This window comes from Eschrichtius robustus, chromosome 15 (assembly GCF_028021215.1).
Source record: "Eschrichtius robustus isolate mEscRob2 chromosome 15, mEscRob2.pri, whole genome shotgun sequence".
Taxonomy (NCBI): domain Eukaryota; kingdom Metazoa; phylum Chordata; class Mammalia; order Artiodactyla; family Eschrichtiidae; genus Eschrichtius; species Eschrichtius robustus.
In genome coordinates, this window is record NC_090838.1 from 85,786,078 (window position 1) to 85,806,418 (window position 20,341).

The 20,341-nt window shown below is 43.5% G+C and overlaps 1 protein-coding gene across 3 annotated transcripts; it reads left to right on the forward strand.

The window, feature by feature from the left end:
• Positions 1-638: 638 nt before the first annotated feature.
• Positions 639-15,974, forward strand: ZNF2 (zinc finger protein 2). Of its 3 annotated transcripts, none has more exons than XM_068565139.1 (6): positions 648-697; positions 2,147-2,334; positions 8,007-8,078; positions 9,322-9,448; positions 12,443-12,556; positions 13,089-15,974. In XM_068565139.1, the coding sequence occupies exons 3-6, from the start codon at positions 8,046-8,048 to the stop codon at positions 14,093-14,095; spliced, it is 1,281 nt and encodes a 426-aa protein (XP_068421240.1). In that variant the 5' UTR covers positions 648-697; positions 2,147-2,334; positions 8,007-8,045; the 3' UTR covers positions 14,096-15,974. The 3 variants fall into 3 exon arrangements, with proteins under 3 accessions (XP_068421241.1, XP_068421240.1, XP_068421242.1); XM_068565141.1 differs by lacking the exon at positions 2,147-2,334 and adding an exon at positions 3,737-3,826 and having other exon boundaries at positions 675-697; XM_068565140.1 differs by lacking the exon at positions 2,147-2,334 and having other exon boundaries at positions 639-697.
• The last annotated feature ends 4,367 nt before the right edge of the window (positions 15,975-20,341 follow it).

Genomic DNA, 20,341 nt, shown 5'->3' on the forward strand with positions numbered 1-20,341 from the left:
AGCTCTTCAGTGATTCCGGCGTGCAGCCAAGGTTGAGAAGCCCTGCGAGACTCCAACGAGTGTCCTTCGAGTAGCACCAAGGAAGACAGGCTGGAGTGCGCTCAAAATGTCGTGAGTCGGGCTACCTGCCCTACTCCTGGGCTCTTCTCTTTTCTGCACAAAAATGGCACGTACCCAGCCCCATCCTCAGAACCAAACTCTGCGTCACTCCTGCCCAAATTTTACAACCAAATTCCTTAAAAGTGAACAAGCTGAAGCAGAAACAAGCCCCTTCCGAGGGCCAGAAGACTCGAAGTCGTTCCCAGTAGGGACGGGACCCCAAAGCTAAAAGAGACACATTTCCTTAGGACGGCCCTCCCATCGTAGGACTGGAGGGACGTGACATCACACATAGACAGTACTTCCAGGCTGACCACAAGCCTCCCTAGCATCCACGACGGTTCCCTCTCCGCGCTCAGGCTGCCGCACTGCCGCGTGCGATCCGGCACCGCCCACCCCTTCATTAGAAAGGTACGCTTGCGCAGATCGCTAGACATCATATTAAAGCTCGCCAGCCGCTGAGACTTCTGGGAAATGGAGTCTGCGAAGGCCGAGCATTGGTGGGGAGCGCGGACGTCAGAACCCTCTGCGCCTGCGCACTGCCTTCCCGACCTGAAAAGGCGCCGTCTTCCTGGGTCGCGAGCAGTCTGTGCCGGAGGTGAGGGCTGTGGGTGTGTGTCTTGGCGGAGCCGAGTGAGTGCAGCGGCCGAGAGAAGGGGACACTGAGAACTTGGGGGAGGTGCTGTGGGAGTAGAACAGGTGACGCGGGCGGAGCCAACCTGCAGAACGTCTGAGTGTGTGCGTGAGTGTGTGTGTGTGTGTGTGTGTGTGTGTGTGTGTGTGTGTGTGTGTGTGTGTGTGTGTGTGTCGACGTCCCGGCTCGGACAGGTGCGGACGGAAAGTTGTCCCCCCAGCCCCCGTGTGTGCATGTGTTCCGTGGGAAGTTTGGAGCCTTCCTCCGCTCCTCCCGTACCTTCTTCCCTTAATAGGTGCTTAATAAACGTGGGTGGAATTGACACTAAATCTAGGGTGCCGCCCACTCCAGTCCGTCCGTCTTTCCCAGAAATCGCATCAGATTGTCTCGTTTAGCTCCCTACCATAGGCCTCCGCACTAGATCAGGGAACCTTCATGGAGGAGGTAGAATTTGATGTGAAAAAAAAATAGGAAAGAAGTAGCGATGCATTAGGCAGGTTTGAGAAGGAAATGCTATGTATAAGAGTGAAGTATCGAGGAATAGTGGGACACAAGGGTGGGGAAAAGCACAACGGGGTCAGAGCATAGAGGATCAGGACAAGACACGGCCAGCGGGGTGGATTGTATGGGACGGATCGGGGACTGACAGGACTAAAACTGTTTTGGTACCGTTATTCTAGAGGTTCCATCCAGGACTAGAGAGGGGAAGGGACTCGTGCAGGGAAGCAGTTAGGAATGCTTGGTAGTGGTGGTAGTCCTGAAGCAAGCTGTTGTGGACCTGAATCATGGTGGTGTCAGTGGTGGGGAAGGATACAAATGACATTGCAAAAGAAGACTCGGAAGGATCTGGTGACTAACTAGATTTGGGAGGAAAGAGAGCTAGGTAAGAGTTTGAATTTGGGGCACCTGAGAGAATAATAGAGCATCTGCTAGAAATGTAAGGACAGGGAGAGGAGCTCATGTGGGGAATTGCATAGGGGAAGGTGGTTTTAAGATGCCGGCAAAATGCCGTATTCACAATTCTTAGTCATTTGGAAATGCAGGATGAGTTTGGAAGAGGGATTGGGACTAGACTCGATAAGCATTTCTGTAAAGGTGGGAATGGAGCACCAGGTGTGGATGGACTTTCTGCAGGATAGCGAGAAGAACACTGTCCACAGTCTGAGCCTTGGGCAGCATCAGAAACTTGTCCAAACAGTCAAAACGCTGCAGAGAAATAAGGAGAAAAGGACTATCGGAATTAGAGCTCAGAAATGCATTGGCAGTTTTCAAGCATGCGGTTTCAGGTGTGTGGGGGTGGCAGGAGCAGAAAAATGGCTTTGAGAAAAGTAGGTGGTGATGATGTGAAGTCAGTAGGTATGTAGAAGAAGTTTGATCATGAAAGGAAAATCTAAATGAGAACTGTTTTGCCAGAGGGAGGCCGTGGGCTTCAGTGAAGATAATTTCACATCGAGGAGGATTATATCTGTTTGAAGATATGTGAAGAAGCTACTGAAGCGATGGGAGATGCTGGAGAAAGGAAGAGTGGGTCATGCAGGAAGCAGATTCTGAGAGGAAACAATGGTGGAAAAGAAAGTAGGACACAGATGTAGGACACTAAGGTAAAGTCCTGGAAAAGAGACATTTCCATTTTGCTGGCCTCACACCCAGGCTGCCTAGCACATAACAGGTACTTGGAAATATTGGTTGAATGGGTTGGTGTTGGGTAGTAGAAAGGAAAGAAGCTTTCATTTATTGAACAGACTGTAAGATAAATGCTTTACATTAATTGTCTCATTTACTATTATAACTGCCCTGTGAAATAGGTATTAAAAAACAGGGGATGGGGGGTCAACCGTTAGCTTAAGTAACTCGCCCAAGTCTTCACAGTCAGTAATCCAGGCCTGTGGAATGCTTTCTACCACAGTCCTGCCTCGCTCAGAACTCACTCTTGCGAAGCTTCAGTGTAGTGAAAGACAGTGTTCTGCTGAAATTGAAGGGTAGCCATGGAGGTTTGGAATAGCTGTGTAGCTAAGATGGGAACAGTAAAAGCTTTCTAGGCGAGCACTCTTTGAAGGTATAGAATAAGAATTTGAAGAGCATTTTCTCCAGAAATACTCTGAGATCCAGAAATAGGGAAAGGAAAAACAGAGGTGACCCTTTGCTGGCAGTGATTCCATGTGAATTTGGTGGATTTGAGGAGTCCTGGGTACCGTTGACAGCTTACCGAAGTGACTGCTGGTGGAGTCTAGACCTGATGGGGAGTGAAGTTGGCCTGGCAGGGAGCCCACGGACGATGAGCGCCTTGGGAATATTAGCTGGTCGTTTAATGGCTGGGGAGCTTTTATGCTCACCTCTGTTTGTAATTTGGTTAATGCTCAGTGTATTAAAGTTATAATCTAAAAAATGAAACTTTGAAAATTGTCTTTAAGCATTTAAACATTGAGCAGTTTCAACCACAATTTCAGATGTAGTTCAACTGATTTGTTCAAAAAGTTCTAATGCTTTAGACAACATATACAAATACCTTGATCCCAATATTGTGGCTACACTTACACTTAAACCTACTCTAAAACAGCAGCAACACAGTGTAATTAGTATTTTCATTATTTCTACCTCCCTAGGACTCCTCATACTTACTTAGCATATTATTCTAAATGCCTTACACGTATTATCCCATGTAAGCATCACAATAACTTTATGAGATATGTACTTTCACTATCCCAATTTTACAGATGGGCAAACTGAGAGGTTAAGAAACTTACCTAAGGTCACATAGGTAGGAAGAGGCAGAGCTGGACTTTGATTTCAAGCGGTCTGCCAGAGCCTTTACTCCTATACTCTCCTGTATCTCTAAATGCTAATTTTGACATCTCCATAGGACCCAACGGTAATATTTTGAGACCCTCCTGGGGATGGAGGAATCTTGACAGACCAACAAGTATAAGAATACATATTGCCGCAGACAACACAAGTTGGAGGCTCTGGTTGCCAACTGATGTATATTTGTTTCCATTTGTACAGGTATCCTCTTGGCCTCCTAGCAAGATTCAAACCCCAATCCCTCCTCAGGTTGAGATTCTTTTTTATAGATACACCAAACTTGTTTTTCCAGTAAGTTTTGTTTTTAAGTTTTTGCCTTTCACATAGGTTTTAGTTTTTGCAAACTGGTGTTCACCCTCAAGGCAATATTCTTTTAAAGTTTGCTTGGCCGGTGTTAACCCGTTGTCTAGAAAGTATATATTGATCTAGTCTTTTGGCATTTTTGAAAACATAACTTACCTTATTAGTATCTTATAATTAATAAGACCAGCTGGAGGGCTCATCTCCTAAGGGAAGAAGGATTAAGTCTGCAGTTACTTTGCCTCTTTAGAATCTGAGGTTGGTTCATTGTGAGGAGCCCATGTTCTTTCTACCTGGTCCCATTGCTGGTTAGTCCTTCCTGTTTTGGGTACGGAATTCCTATTTCTGGGATTACTTTGCTTATCCCCTTTTCCTAGGTTTCTTTTTTCATGCTTATATGAATGAATACAACTATATATCTCAAGGATACGTCTATACTTTATGAATAGTCATACAAATAATAGAAAAAAGCAAAGTACTATTATATATAACTAAAGGCTTGAACATTGCCTTCTTTGTATTATAACCATTTTTAAAATACTTTATATTAACTTTTCTATTTTGAATGAAACTCACAGTTTTTCAGAATTCAAGTAATAATTTTTACAACTTGGTCAGTGGGAGCCAGAGTCATCTGATTTTTTTCCTATCCAAAGATGTGGGAACAGCTCAAATTCTAAATGCCCAAAACTGTACTTCTTAGCTTTCCCTCCAAAACTACTTTTCTGTCGCTCATCTCTATGAATGGTGCCATTATTCACACGTTACTCAGATCTGTGACCTGGAGTCATCCTTGCCTCTCCCATCACCTTCAGCCTCCGCTTCCAACCAATGGTCTGTTCTTAATATCAACAGTAATTCCCCTTCTCTCTATGTCTGCTGTTCAGTTCTTCATCATTTCTTGCTTAGTTAATTGTAATAGTCTCCTCACCGGTCTACTCACCTCCTCTGCTCCCATTCTGCCACAGCTACCCAGAGTGGTGTGGCCGCCTGTGTCGGGGGGTGGCCCAAGATCACCCCTCGTTCAGGCATTTGTTAGAAGGACTCAGGACTCAGCCCATATTTGTACTCATGGCTAAGATGATGACAGTGATCTCGCAAGGATACACAGCCAGGTCGTAAGGGGGACAGATAGGCAGAGTCTGGAGGAACCATGGGAAGTCTTCCTCATGCTCTCTCCCTCCCATGAGGGGTCACACAGAGCACTTCCTCCTCCGACAATGAAAATGCAGCAAGATGTGTGTGATGTGTCAGCCCAAATAAATTCTTTAGACTCAGAGCCCAAGCTTTTTAGTGAGGGCTAGTCACGTAGGCACCTCCTGCCTAACATATACCAAAATTCCAGGCCCTCTAGCAGGACAGCAGGTGTTCAGCAGAAACCATATTGTTTGCACAAATAGTTTAGGCATAATGGCCCACCCTACCTCTTAGGAAACCCTCTTAAAATGAAGTTCCCAGACCCCAGCCAAGGGCCAACCTTGCAAGTAGATGTTCCCAAGAATGGCAGTCTCAGGTCTGCTATAACTTTCTGCACACCTCCTTTCCTTCCTTCCTGTTATTTTTCCTGTACACCAAAGTAAACACATAACTCTTGTTAAAAAAAAAAAAATCAGAATACAAGGAATTGTAAGAAATAAAATAAAAATCACTTGTAATGCCACCACTCAAATTCCATTTACATTTTAATATATATTCTTCCAGTCTTTTTTCTGTACATGTGTGCATGCTCAATTATGTAATTTTAAAAGTGTGCATTCTTCACTTAATATTGTGTGAATTTCTTTGTTTTTTTTCCCTTTAGATTTTTTTTAAACAAAACATTGCAAAGTTGAAGTCTCCTAGGTATCCCTCCCCAATCCTATTTCCCTTCTTTCCCAGAGATACTCACAATCTGTTGCTTATTGTCCCATATAGATTTTTGTAGATACCATTTACCTGTTTTAAAATTTTATATAACTATTATGTAGTAAGTCATTCTATAACTTTATTTTTGCTCAGTAATTATATTTCTGAAATTTCTATTACTAACATGAGGTTCTAGCTCATTCATCTTAATCAATGTATAATATTCACACACACATACACATATAAAATCACAGTTTATCCTATTGGCACACGGACTTAGTTGCTCTGCGGCATGTGAGACCTTCCCAAGCCAGGGCTCGAACCCGTGTCCCCTGCATTAGCAGGGGGATTCTTAACCACTGTGCCACCAGGGAAGCCCTCAAATCTCCTATTTTAGAAACTTAGGCTATTTCAAATTTTTGCTGTATTGTAAGGATTAAATGAGATGACACATGTAGAGTGCTTAGGAGGTTGCCTCACATGACACTCAGTAAAGGTTAGTGTTAGTGATGACTAATAAAAAGCTTTGCATGTGTTCTTACTTGTTTCCTTAGGAAAAACTCCGAGGAGAAAATTGCTGGGTCAAAGATATGTTATTTTGAGGCCCTTGATACAAATTGCAGAGATCTTTCTAAAACACAAATCTGGTGGTGACCCTTCCATGCTTAAATCCTTCTGTGATCCCCATGCCAGTGGGAGTAGGACCACCCAGAGCTCTCCTTGATCTAGCTGGTCTCTGCCTGCTTCTCCAACCCCATCTTCCCCCCCAGCACTGCCCCAACCTAGACATTGCCATTCTAAACTCATTACAGTTGTTAATCCTTTCCCTGTAAAGACCTGCCTCCTTGTTTTTGGAAAACTTGATTTTTTTTGTGCCTAGAATGTTCTAATGCCTCCCCCAAATCAAAACGTATCTTAGGTCCCACTTCTGCCAAGAAACAGGCAGTGTTCCTCCCTGCCTCCCGTCTGGGTTAGGCGAGCCTCTGATGTGCTGTCTCATAGTTACCTGTGCACATCCCTTTAGAGCATCTATTCATCCTGTAGTGAAATATTAACTTGATTACTTGTTTGTCCTGCGTAGTAGTCCATAAGCTTTTGGAAGACAAGGACAGTGTCATACTTCTTTTGCTTTGGTATAAATAGTTGGTGCTGAATAAATGTTGGTTGGATAGATGGATGAACGAATAACAAGGATCAATGAATACATTCCCTTGGCTGCAGGACAGTAGTCATTGAGCCACATACACACCCTTTCCTTCTCCTTCTCAGGACCACACTCTCCCCACACCCCACTCATGAATCCCCAAAATGCTTGATTTGACCATGTCTTAATTAGACTCTTGATTGTGAGAAACTGAGATGTACTCAGTTAATGCAAGTAAAGTTCACACAAAGCCTAAGAGGGTTAGAGTCTTATGGAAATATAAGAATAAATAAGGCTGGTCTGCATGCAAATTGCGGTCTGGGGTGGTGCTAGGTGCATTAGGGCCTTTAAGGCCAGGAATTCTAGGGTCTTTGCTTCAGTGCTTCACCACCAACGTGCCCGCCTGTGTTTAGTCTGTTACAGCCTGTTCTCTACCTCGTGCCTCCCACATGCTCATGGGTTCTGCTTCCTGGTACCTTTGGCTGCTCTGACCCGCGTGGCTACTTCTGCCCCTCATGGTATCCTTTCAGCTCATCACCCACTTGTTGTCCTGACATTTCTTAGTTCACGATCCTGAGGATGGATGTCATCTTTTCAAGCCAGACCATACGTCAGTCCACTGGTCAGCCTGTACATTGCCTACCTGTGGCCTAATCAGTGTGGCTCCAGGAGTGAGACACAGGGTCACGTGGAACAATCTGTGGCTGCCCAAGGGCTGCTCCTTTAGCATCGGGTATTGCTGTGAATGGGGCATTTTTCCTTTGAAGAGGCTATGGGTATTTCCTTGACAGGACTTGTCCGTATAGCCATTCATAAAATTTCTTATGCATTTTGTCTAGGAATCATTATGAGCAATGTTGAATGTGAATTTATAAAGACGGTATGAGCCTTGATATGTTCTTGACTGCCAGGAACAGAACTTTGCCTCTAAGATTATGGTAAAACAAGCACCACATTGTGTTCTGCATAGCAATATCCATGGCCTTTCGCTCTAATTCTGGGATGGGGTGGGCTTGCTCTTGGCCTTACTTTACTTTGCCTTCCCTTTTTGTAGGGTATTGAGAATGAAGGTGAGTACATAACTCACTGGTGTGTGGAGATTTCTTGCTTCATGGGTCACAAAACTACAAACCAAGACTGGTCTTATACCCTCTTTCTCATCCCACACCTCTGCCTCATTAGGACTCGGCACTTCTCTGCAAGGAGAGCACTCGGGAAGGAATGGCTGCTGTGTCTCCAACTGCCAGATTCCAGGTGAGGTGGACTTTTGTGTTTCTGAAATACTCTATCAGGCTCCAGAATGTAACCACTTTTCCTTCTCTATCTTGGAGCTTCTTTGATCAAACCCAACCAGGTGGAAGAAGGACTCCTTAGGGAGTGTGTCCTTCCCATTTGATTTGTGATATCTTTCAGTAATGCTTCCTTGCCTTGAACGTGTGCCCACTAGCCTGTCACCAGGCACACAGCCCCTGTGGCCTTCACCCTGAGCAATTTTGCCTAAAAACCAATGGTACGGGTCTGATTGGAAGGTTTGGGGAACAGCGGGCTGTTCCTAGTTCTGACTTCCCTTTAGTACATCCACTATGTATGGACTGAAAGTAGGCCCCCATATCCCAGGGGGTGTTGGGTTAGGTGGAGAATGTGACACATACTGTAAAGCACCTCAGTGAGGTTGAAAGAGTCCTGAAGAGAGTTTTGTGTGGATAGAGACATGTGGTTTACCCCCTCCCTGCCCAAGGGCAGAGAGTCTTGAATTCCATGCTCTGGCTTAGAACTTCTCCAGACACTGTGGAGACTCATCTTGGTTTCAGGATTGGGGGTAAAGGTGCAACCTTACAGAATCACAGAACAACAGAGTGAAATGAGAGAGATCTTAAAGATGATCTAATCTACACCATTATTTGAAGGATTTGTTAAAACACACACACACACACACACAGAGACAATTGGTGAAATTTGACTAAGGTTGTAGATTAGATAATTATATAATATCACTGCTATCCTGATTTTTACAGTCATACTGTGATTATACAAGAGGATATCCTTGTTCTTACAAAATACACATTGAAACATTTATGAGTAAAGAGACATCATGTTTGCAAGTTACTCTAAAGAAGTTCAGGAAGAAGATAGGTGAATGTGCATGTACTGAGAGACACAGAAAGATAAAGCCACTGTGGAAAATGTTAATTTGGGGAAGCTGGGTGAAGGGTACATGGGAATTCTTTGTTCTATTCTTGCACATTTTCTGTAAGTCTGAAAAAAGAGTCCCTGATATTCAGAGACTCGGCTAGGAAGGAAGTGTGGGGTTGTGACCAAGAACTTCATGCCTCGGGGGATTATAGCACTTTCCCCAAATGCTTCAAAGCCCTACTTTGTCAGAACCATTTTCTTTCCACTCCCTCTGCATCCTCCAGGCTGTCATCATTATGACAGTTTTGTCTGGTCCATGTAAAGAGAAGGGTTATGAATAAGGAGAACGTCATTGTGTTTCCAGGACCCAGTGACATTTGAGGACGTGGCGGTGGTTTTCACAGATGAAGAGTGGAGGCGTCTGGTCCCTACTCAGAGGGACCTCTACAAGGAGGTGATGCTGGAGAACTATAAGAGCATTGTCTCGTTGGGTAAGGAGAGTTTCCCACCAGGAGTAGACTCTACTGTGTTGATGTGGGCTTGAGAGGCTAATAAATTGACACCTCTTCTCCTCCCACCCAAGTCAGAACCCCTGAGAGACAAGATCGAAGAGCAGAGGGATGTGGCTTAGGTGTACAGCAAGAGTGGATTTCTTAATCCTGAATCCCAGCCTGGGACAGGCTTGCTCCCTGAGCTGTAAGCAGACTGGACAACCAAGGGGCCCTTGCTGAGAAGCCTGGCCCTGCAACACGGAGGGCCAGGTCCAGGGCCAGGAGGAGCAGGGCATGTGAGAGCCTGCTGCAGGGAGCTGCTCTCCAGAGGGTTGGGGCCAGCAGAAGAGGCCGAGTTACCTACACCCAGGTCTTCCCCCAGCTCAGCAGTAACTCACTCAGCTCCATCCAGAGTACTAAGGGGGAGTGCAAGGGGCATTCTCGTTGAGGGAAGATTTTTCCTCAGAGAAGCAGAGGAGGGGGAAAGAAGTGTTTTGTTTAAAAAAAAAGGGCAGATGGACAACAGGGTCCTACTCTTTAGCACAGGGAACAATATTCAGTGTCCTGGGATAAACCATAATGGAAAAGAATCTATTGATGAAAAAGAATATATATATATATATATATATATATATATATATATGTATGTATGTATAGCTGAGTCACTTTGCTGTACAGCAGAAATTAACACAACATTGTAAATCAGCTATTCTTCAATTAAAAGTAAAAAAAGAGGGGGACTTCCCTAGCAGTCCAGTGGTTAAGACTCTGCGCTTCCATTGCAGGGGGCGTGGGTTTGATCCCTGGTCAGGAACTAAGATCTTGCATGCCACACGCGCATGCCAAAAGGAAAAAAAAGAGGGCATGTAGGGGTGAGATTATAAGGTTGTAGCTCATAGTAAGTCACTAGAAATGTGTTTGATTTTGAATATTTGTCTTAAGGACATCTTAGAGAGATGCCTGCAGAAGGCACTTTGCAATGATAGAGACTTGTGTGACAAAAGGAAAATTAAGAGCTACTGCTGATGTGAGGTATTCGTGAGAGTAAAGTTGGGCTCCTGTAAGGAGAACCTCTCAGGAGCTTCCAGAATAAGAGGCTGAGTGTGTACAGATTTAGAATAGACTTAAAATCAGCAGCAGGTGGCAGTAAAAGGAGTCACATCGCAAATTTCATTCAAGGCAGGTCAAAAAAGCAAGCACAACACCCTGGATTAGCTTAAACAGGCCAAATCTGGAAATAGAAGAGAATGTTTAGGGAGCATTAAGGGAGACTGCTGAGCCTTTATCACAGACTTTGGTGGGAAAAATAGAAATCTAAGGATAGAGACAGGAAGCCATGGGCAGGTGATGGATGTGGCCGTTCTCAGCAGAGAGTCAGCATACAACCAGATCGATGATCCTTGGGCCCAAGAAGAAAGTACCTCTCTTGCCCAAGTCAGGGGTCCCAATGCAGGGGAAGTTTAGACCTCAAGACTATTTCTAGGAGGGGATCTGTTTTTTAAATGTAACCAAAGATGGACAGATTCACTTCTAGAAATTTGTCCTAAGGAAATAATAAGATTAGCAGCCTGTGGTGTACACAAATATTCATCATACCATTGTTTGTTTTAGCAAAACATTGAAAACAGTCTGGAATGTCTGTCAGCAAGAGATTAATTAAATAAATGATGTTATTCCATTCAATGTAATACCATGTAGCCATTAAAGTGGTGAGGTAGAGCTGTGCTAATTAAAATAATATTTTAAATTTATTATTATGTGAAAAAATCAAGTTTAAAATTTAGCATTATTTCATTATCCAGTTATTTGGGGTTTTTACTTGTTTGTTTTTTGTTTGTTTTTAATTGAGAGTCTTCTGCCCAAAATGATGTTTTACATGTGAAAGTGCCTGGAGTGACATATGTTATATATAGTGAATCGTGATGGATTTAGGAATTATCTACTTATAGATGTCAAAATAAATCAGATAGGAATGATTTTAGTTGGGGTAGTCTTAGTTATTTTCCAAAATCACTCTCCAGGAGTTTTTTTTATTTTCAAAAATTGAGATATAATTGTCATTATCCGGTTTTTAACAAAATGTATCTATAGGTATCTTTCAGTATCAAAGTGAATAGAAAGAAAGAAATGAATACAAAGTACGAAAGGTGATTTTTTCTTATTACTTGTACATGCCTCTAGATTTCCTGCAATGAACATGATCCTCTTGTTTAAATAAAATCACAATAGTAAAGGGTAAATAAACGAACAAAAATGGGCACCTACATTATACACATTACACATTCTTTTTTTTTTTTTAATAAATGTATTTATTTTTGGCTGCGTTGGGTCTTCGTTGCTGTGAGCTGGCTTTCTCTAGTTGCGGCAAGCGGGGGCTACTCTTCGTTGCGGTGCGTGGGCTTCTCATTGCAGTGGCTTCTCTTTGTTGCGGAGCACGGGCTCTAGGTGCGCGGGCTTCAGCAGCTGTGGCTTGAAGGCTCTAGAGTGCAGGCTCAGTAGCTGTGGAGCACCGGCTTAGTTGTTCCGCGGCATGTGGGATCTTCCCGGACCAGGGCTCGAACCCATGTCCCCTGCATTGGCAGGCGGATTCATAACCACTGCGCCACCAGGGAAGCCCCCACATTACACATTCTTATTCAAGGTGACCTTTCTTCATTCTCATCTTCTCTGAGTTAAGGACTCTTCCCCCCATCCTACCAGTGCTAAAGCTAGGATCATCCCATTCACTTCGTGGGGAAGAATAAACACATTAATTCAAATGGAGTCTATCAACTCTCTGACCAAATGCTATTTGTTCCTTTTTAGAACCTCAGTCTTGACCTCCATTCAGAGTTTCCTGAATTCCTTGCATGACTTCATACTCTGTATTTCTGGTGTGCACTTTCTGCCTTTTGCATTTGCTCTCTGCAAGACTTAGAGGTTGGGATTAGCTTTGGAATCATTGTGTATTTAATCACACATGACCACCTGGCTTGTTTCTTTCTCCATGAGCAGGACTTCCAGTTCCTGGACCTGATGTGATTTTTCAGTTGAAGAGAGGGGATGAGCCTTGGATAGTGGAGCTTCATGGATCTGAGGGGAAAGAATGTGCAGAGAATGTCTCTCAAGGTAATTGAGTATGAACCGGGCAGGGCAGAGTTTTGTTTTGTTTTGTGGTTGTTATTTAGGTGTATGTGGGAGGGAGTATTGGGTATCACCCTTTTCTCAAATTCAAATCTTCTGCTTTATTATTTATTCTCTGTCCCCCACCAGGGTTTTTTTTTTTTTCTTTTTCTCTGCACCTTAAAGTTCTGTTCACTATTATTCACCAAATGTTTACTTTCTCAGACCTGTCACATTACCCATTCATGCTTTGACATTCCTATTCCTCACCATCCCCTCCACTTAGCCAGCTCTCCTAATTAACCTGGCCATGCTCCCAATGGAAATTCTCCTCTTTTCTGAGATTTCCACTATCAGTTCTATTCCCCGTTTCAGTCCCAAGTGTTGGTTTCTCCCTAGAGTGTAACACTATTTCTGGGAGCAAGCAATGCGGTGACTGTACATGACTTTTCAGATTTATCATAGCATCTCTCCTCTCTGCTGCAACATTTCCGAGCCCAGGAAAGAAACATGCACCTGTGTTTTCTGTCCATTCCAGACTGGGAGACTAAGCCTGAGATTCAAGGTGCTTCAGAAGAAGAAAAATCAGAAAGAACGTTGAGGGAAAAGCTTGGAATGAAAGGTCCTCCATCTCCTAAATTTGAAGTTCATGCAGTGGATGGTGGGTTGGGGACAGAGAAGGAAAGCCCTGCAGTGGAGGCCTGCAAGAAATCCCTTTCTCAGGAGGAAAGGTTGCAGCATGGGGCAACCCCTCCCAAGAAAATTCTCACTAAAGAGAGAGACCAGGAATGCAGTGACTGTGGGAAGACCTTTTTTGACCACTCCTCCCTTATCCGCCATCAGAGGACTCACACTGGAGAGAAGCCCTATGACTGTCCTGAGTGCGGGAAAGCCTTCAGTCACAGGAGCAGTCTCAGTAGACATCTGATGTCGCACACTGGGGAGAGCCCCTACGAGTGCAATGCCTGTGGGAAAGCCTTTTTCGACCGTTCATCCCTAACTGTACATCAGCGAATTCATACTGGAGAGAAGCCCTTTAAATGCAACGAGTGTGGAAAAGCCTTCTTTGACCGCTCGTCCCTTACTCGACACCAGAGAATTCATACTGGAGAAAGTCCTTATGAATGTAATCAATGTGGGAAAGCCTTTAGCCAGAAAAGTATTCTTACTCGACATCAGCTAATCCATACGGGCAGGAAGCCGTATGAATGTAACGAGTGTGGGAAAGCCTTCTATGGTGTCTCATCACTGAATAGACATCAGAAAGCCCATGCTGGAGAGCCTCGCTATCAGTGCAGCGAGTGCGGGAAAGCTTTCTTTGACCGCTCCTCCCTTACTCAACATCAGAAGATTCACACTGGAGACAAGCCATATGAATGCAGCGAATGTGGGAAAGCCTTTAGCCAGAGGTGCCGGCTTACGCGACACCAGAGGGTTCATACAGGAGAGAAGCCCTTTGAATGCAGTGTGTGTGGGAAGGTTTTCAGTTCCAAATCATCAGTTATTCAACATCAAAGGCGTTATGCCAAACAGGGAATAGACTGAGTTGAGCAAAAGCTTTAGTTAAAGGACCTCCATGCAAACTCAAGATAGGTCTTCCCCATCTTAAACCCATCTCCCGGTCATTGCTCCTATTCTGGCTACTACTCTCCTTACCTGCCTCTGTTACCAGAGTGTTTGAAGGAACACTCTCTACCCACTGTGTTATAGAGCTGATGTGGGATGCCAGAAATTAAGATGTGACTCTTTAGAGTCAACATTTTGCAGAGGTTTGTCGGACAATAGGGACAAACGTTAGGAGGCGATCCTCAGACACACCTCTCGTCCTGGGCCCCAGGTATCACTACACTTTAAATAACTGGAGGCCACAGCAGGAGGGGAAGGCACACTAATGTCAGAGCAATACTGTTGTTTCCAGAACAGTTCTTTCTTTATAGCCATTAGTCCCTCTCTCTTGGAGATTTTTTGGGCACTGACCTTGTTCTGTTGTGTCCCAGCTTCTAGATCTCTTAATACTACTACTAGTAGCTAGCACTTATTGAGCGCTTATTATGGGGCAAGCACTCAGCTGAGAGTTTTGCAAGGAGTAGATTATTTGCTCCTCTCACTAACCCTCTGAAGTAGGTACTGTTACTACCCACATATTACAGATGAGCAAACAAGTTTAGAGGGGTTAAATAACTTGCCCAATGTGACAGCTAGTAAAAGGTGAAGCCAGGTCTTGAATACAGGTCTCCCTTCAAAGTCTGTTCTCTTTACCATAATGCTATAAGTTTTGTTTTATAATTTATGTACATGTATTATCTCCTCAACCAGATTGTAAGCACTCGGAGTTGTGACTTATATGTCTTTGTATCTCACACAGTGCCTTGCAAATAATAGGTGCTCGATAAATATTTATCGAATTAATGACTCTTTGACTTACCAAGTTCTATTTAAAACACCTCTTAGATTCACATCCTTTCTCTGAATTTCACAGTCTAGCCTGTACCTTTATCATCTCAGGCTTCCATTACTGCAGCAGACACTCCTTGATTCGAATTCTTTCCTCTTCATTATTGAGGAGGGGGATGTTAAGCTATGGGGCAATAAGTAAACCCAAAAAAAACAAAGATTCATTTCTCACATAAACTCAGATGTGAGTCTGTCTTCCTTCATCCTCATCATTTAGAACATGTTGCCTCAAAGGTCATCATGAAAGAGAAAGCTGGGGGGTATGCTGGGATATTTTTAAGGGCCATCACTTCTGTTTATATCTCATAAACCAGAACCCAGCACCAAGAGACTAGGAAAGTCAACAGGCACCTCAGCATTTGGTTAATATAAACAGCCTCTGTCACAAGTTACATTTTCCATATTACTGTTAGGCCAGTCTTTCCAAATGATCCCTTCCTGCCCATCATTGCCTTACTCAAGACCTAAAATAGCTCCCTGTTTAATGAAAACGTCTCTGAATATTTAAGGTCTGCCATGAGGTGATCCCACATTGCTAAACTTGAAATCTCGACTCCCAAAACCTTTCTATTCCTTGGGCCCAGTCCTATGTTTTTATTTTATTGACAGTCAGGCTCCAGGCAACTTTGACTGTAGGCATCTGCATTCCCTTTGTATTCGCTTAAGGTGAAACCCAGAAGAGGACTTGATTCTGAAAGGCTGTCTGGAACTTACCTCACCCTGCATGAATCCCAGTGGACCAACATGCATTTCTCCCTGGGAGTAAAAGTCTGATTCAAGAAGCTGGAATTCCAAACAGACCCTTCCCTAAACTACTAACCAACCCTATTGGTCCACCTTTCTTAAAGCAGATGAGCGGCAGGAAGACTTTTCACATGTGGACTTCCAAAGTAACTTGAGGAAAAACAGTGCAGAATCTACTGAAGTGGATAATATCATTACTTAATAATGTCAAATACAAAATAAAAGAAACTACTGACAAACTTTTGGCTGATGACTGTCTCTGAGAGTTCTGAATCTTTAATTTATTGCCTTGTTAAAAGTAAATTGAAGGTCAGGTGTTCCCCTAAGATACTCTGCCATTGTCAGCAAGATGAGACTAGAATGGACTTTTGAGTAAAGTGGTAATCGAAACAGAGTGGGGACATAAAGTCAGCAGTTCTCCCTTTGTTCCCTTCTAAAATTTGGTGATCTGCAGAGCATTTTTAAAAGGTGGAGTACTGTTCCATCTCCTGCTAAAAATTCTGAGGAAAGGGCCATTTTACCTCTCAATAGGGTATGGGGTAGTGGAGGTCTTAAGTTTTGAGGTTTTAGCTTCACTGAATGGCCATTAGTAGGGTGAAATCTTCGAATCAGAAATTGGACAAACTGGAAGTATGCCAGCATTCTTTTTTTAAATCTATCTATCTTTTTTTTTTTTTTTTTGGCTGCGGCACTCGGGGTCTAGTTCCCTGACCAGGGATCGAACCTGGGCCCCTGCATTGGGAGCGCAGAGTCTTACCCACTGGACCACCAGGGAAGTCCCTATGCCAACATTCTTAAGATACAAGGCAAAATACTTTAAAAGGGGTTTCAAAAAAATGAAATAATCTCTCTGGTGCTTAAATAAGCCCTATCTAAGTTTAAGAGAATTGAACACTTACCACACAAATTAATAGAAGCACACCATGAATCAATGCTTTAAAGAAAAGGATAAGCAATGCTAGGGAACTTTGAGATGAAGACAATATGGTAAATAGAGAAAACCGGTGCACTGAAGCCTGGGACAGAGAATTGGTGGGACTACTAATCCCAGAAATTTATCTCACCTCTAGGCCTGTGCTTCTAAGAATAAATTAACCCCCAAGTCTCACATAAATAAGACAGAGGTGAGGAGGAGCTGGGGAGCAAGGCTACTGGGTGCCGGTCAGTAGATAACATTTTTTTTTTTTTTTTTTTAATTTTGGCTGCGCCGGGTCTTCGTTGCAGCACGCGGGATCTTCGTTGCGACATACAAACTCTTAGTTGCAGCATGCGTGTGGGATCTAGTTTCCCGACCAGGGATTGAACCCGGGCCCCCTGCATTGGGAGCGCAGAATCTTAGCCACTGGACCACCAGGGAAGTCCCTAGATAACATATTGATAAAGCCAGAATCGTGATTCCTCAGAAAGTCCAAGAGAAAGCTGGCTGTGGATGTCAAGTTCCTAAGTGGTCTCTGTTATTAAGGTGGGACTTCTGCGGTAAAAAGGCAGAAAGTAGTTGAAGTACCCATGCTGGGGTGATGGGGATCCTGGTGAGAGTCTTCCTTGACTATACGTTAACAAGATCCTGAATGTACAGGGGAAATGTATGTCTCAGCTTATATTGATAGTAGAAGTGTGAAGATCATATGGCACCAATGTGGGAGACAAGGACCCAGATCTGGCCCTGGAAAACTGCAGTACCTTTCCCCTCCAGGACCATTAAATATGAAATCAACTTGAAGAGACTCTAAGCTCTATACCTGAGTCCAGGCAGTTTAGATCAGTGCTGCCCAACAGGAATATAATGCCATATTTTAAATATTAAAATGAAACAGCAAAAGCTAATTTTAATATTTCATTTCAATCAATATTTGAATTTCATTCAAATATTTTTAAAACTTCAAAATATAGTCAATATAAAAAGCATTGAGATAGATACTACATTTTTTTAAAACTAAGTCTTCAAGTACTTTATTCTTCCAGCACATCTCAAATTCGACTAGCAACATTTCAAGTGCTCAGTAGCCACCCTGGGCTAGCTGCTATTGTATTGTGTAGCACAGTTTTGCAAAATCATCAGGGGCTGTTAGAGGTAAAATGTAAGGGATTATTTTGATCATTGGAGACGTTAGAGGGATGCTTGCTCCTGGCCACGTGGCAAGCACTGTGTACCTGAAGAAAGCAGTCTTCCGCTTCCAGTAGGACAAATATCTGGGTGGGGTCCAGGCTGGGGAAACCTGTTGTCACTGTCCCTCAGACACATTTTTCAACAGCTCTCAAAACAGCTGTTCTGATCTCTATGTGCCTGCCTCCTTTGTTCTGAGTTCGACCAGAACTCAAGTGGGGAAAAGATGTTACTTGATGAACCTCTAACAACCCAATGAGGATATGGAGGAGGAAGTATCCAAGGTTGCTAGTTAGGGAAAGTTAAAAGATACTTCATGTGATCATGTATTTTATCTCTTTCTGAGCAGGATATTAGAATCCATTTATTATGATTCTGGAGGGAGGAGGAAGCTCTATTAGAATGGGCAAAGCATGAATGGGTGCTGGCAATGGACGCTCCAAAACTGTAAACATAAAACAGTGAGGAAAATTATAGCCATGATGATAAAGTGGAAGGATTTGTCCCACTGTTTCCTTTCTGATTCCTTGGTTTGGCTGGTTAAAAAGCTAGATCCTGGAAGTTAACTACTACAGTTATCACAGTAAAGTTAATGAAGTGGAGCCACCTGCAGCTAGTTCTCTGCTTCATCTTGTTTCTGTATCAGAAGATAGTTGCAAGTCACCCCTTGACTGATATGCAGCCATGGATCTAGCTAACACATTCTTGTCTATACCCAGTAGCTGATCCACTAATAGCATAAATGTAACTTCACTTAACACACTAGCAATTTGCTTTTATTGCCCTGCCACTGAGATATTTAAATTTTTTGCATTATATAATCTGATAAAGCAAGATTTGAATATTAAAATACTGAAGTTACTCATTACATTATTAATAACAAGTACCTGCAAAAAAAGAAGAAAAAGCCAATACAAAAGTATAAGATCACGTTGGTCACTGCTGTGGGCAACTGAGGCTCGATCCTGCTGGGACCTAAGGCGTCATGGTGAGTGAGCCTCAGAACTGTCAGCCCTTGATATGGAAGTGGGGAGTGTTTAACTACCAGCTCCCACATCCAATTGGTTAAGTGCTGCTGAACGACCACCAGGGATTTCTGTAGTCTTCCCTGGTTGCAGAGTCAGAGAAACTCCAAGAGGAAAGTGAGAAGTATGGGATACAACCAAGATGAGGTGTTATCTGATTATATCTGTGCAAAAGTGATTGCTGTAGCATGGCTGGGGTAAAATTTGGGCCAAGGAATAAGGTGGTGCACCCAAAGTGTTCCACATGAGGGTAGAGAGTGATTTCATTTGAATATATTGAGTTTGAGATGCTTGTGAAATATCCAAACATATATGGGAATGTTCTATAGGCAGACTGAAATGGAAAAGAGTGATCCCAGATATATAGGTGATATCTGGAACTATGTGAGTGGAGGGAAATTGCTCATGAAGGTGTAGTGTAGGAAGAGACCAGGGTCTAGGACAGGTCCTTGAGGAACACCAACATTTAAGGGGCATGAAGCCCTTAAAGCAGAGTGAGTAGAAGAGGTAAGAGGAACACCAGGTGAGAGCAGTGTCACAGAATTCAAGACAAAAGACTCTCAAGAAAGGGAATAGTCAAAAAGCATTCAATGTTGCCAAAAAAAATTCAACGTTGTCAAAAAAAGCATTCAATGTTGCCAAGAGGTCAAAAGGGACAAAGAGTCTATTGGCATTTGTCGGTAACGTAAATGGTTGCGCCAAAGTCATATTGGAATAAACTTGGTTGAGGAATGAGTGGGATGTGTATGGTAAAAATAGCAAGTATCCGCAATGCTGAATAGTTTGGCTTTGATAAGAAGGAGAGAGGATGGTAGTTGGAGGCGGATGTGACACTGAGGGAAGATTTCTTTTAAAATGTTAGAGATGTGAACATTTATCAGGATGCTTTAGGTATAGGAGACAGAAAATGCTTCCCCAACTTGCTTAAGCCTGAAGGTGCTTTATTGACTTTTACAATTGCGAACCCCGGGTGTAGCTCTGTTTATTGTTACAATTACAGAAGGCAGAAAGAATGGAGGTGAAGAAAGGCAAATTTGTAGATTTGATTACGGGCAAGTATGGAAACTCTGAGGCGTCTTCCCCACCCACACCCTCCCGAAGTGAGGGAGACGATGAAGTAGCAGGTGCCTGAGAAGGGTAGAAAATGTTTAAAAATATCCTCCTGGAGAATTGGATAGCAAGCTGCCTAGGAAACAGAGCCATCCGCGGTAGGGTGACGGGCTAAGCTGGGGCAAGCGAACAGGGCTATGAGACCGCTTTGGCTCTTTACTCATCGGCTTTCCTCCATATTTACTAAAAACGGCGAGGTTGCACCTTTTAAGTGATGGACACGAATACCCCGTTGCTACCTTACGGGGCGGGGCGTCCTCAGTGGGCGTGGCCTAGTAGCGCCGCTACGCCGGAGGCCTTCTGGGGATCGTAGTTTTCCGAGCGCATTTTGCGCAGGCGCTTTGCGCTCTCTGC

What these genes read in the sequence shown, in the direction of transcription:
- ZNF2 (XM_068565140.1), top strand. Translation starts at nt 8,046, where the DNA reads ATGGCTGCTGTGTCTCCAACTGCCAGATTCCAG. An exon ending in CTCCAACTGCCAGATTCCAG is followed by an intron (nt 8,079 to 9,321) that starts GTGAGGTGGACT and finishes TTGTGTTTCCAG; the next exon opens with GACCCAGTGACATTTGAGGA. An exon ending in TAAGAGCATTGTCTCGTTGG is followed by an intron (nt 9,449 to 12,442) that starts GTAAGGAGAGTT and finishes CTCCATGAGCAG; the next exon opens with GACTTCCAGTTCCTGGACCT.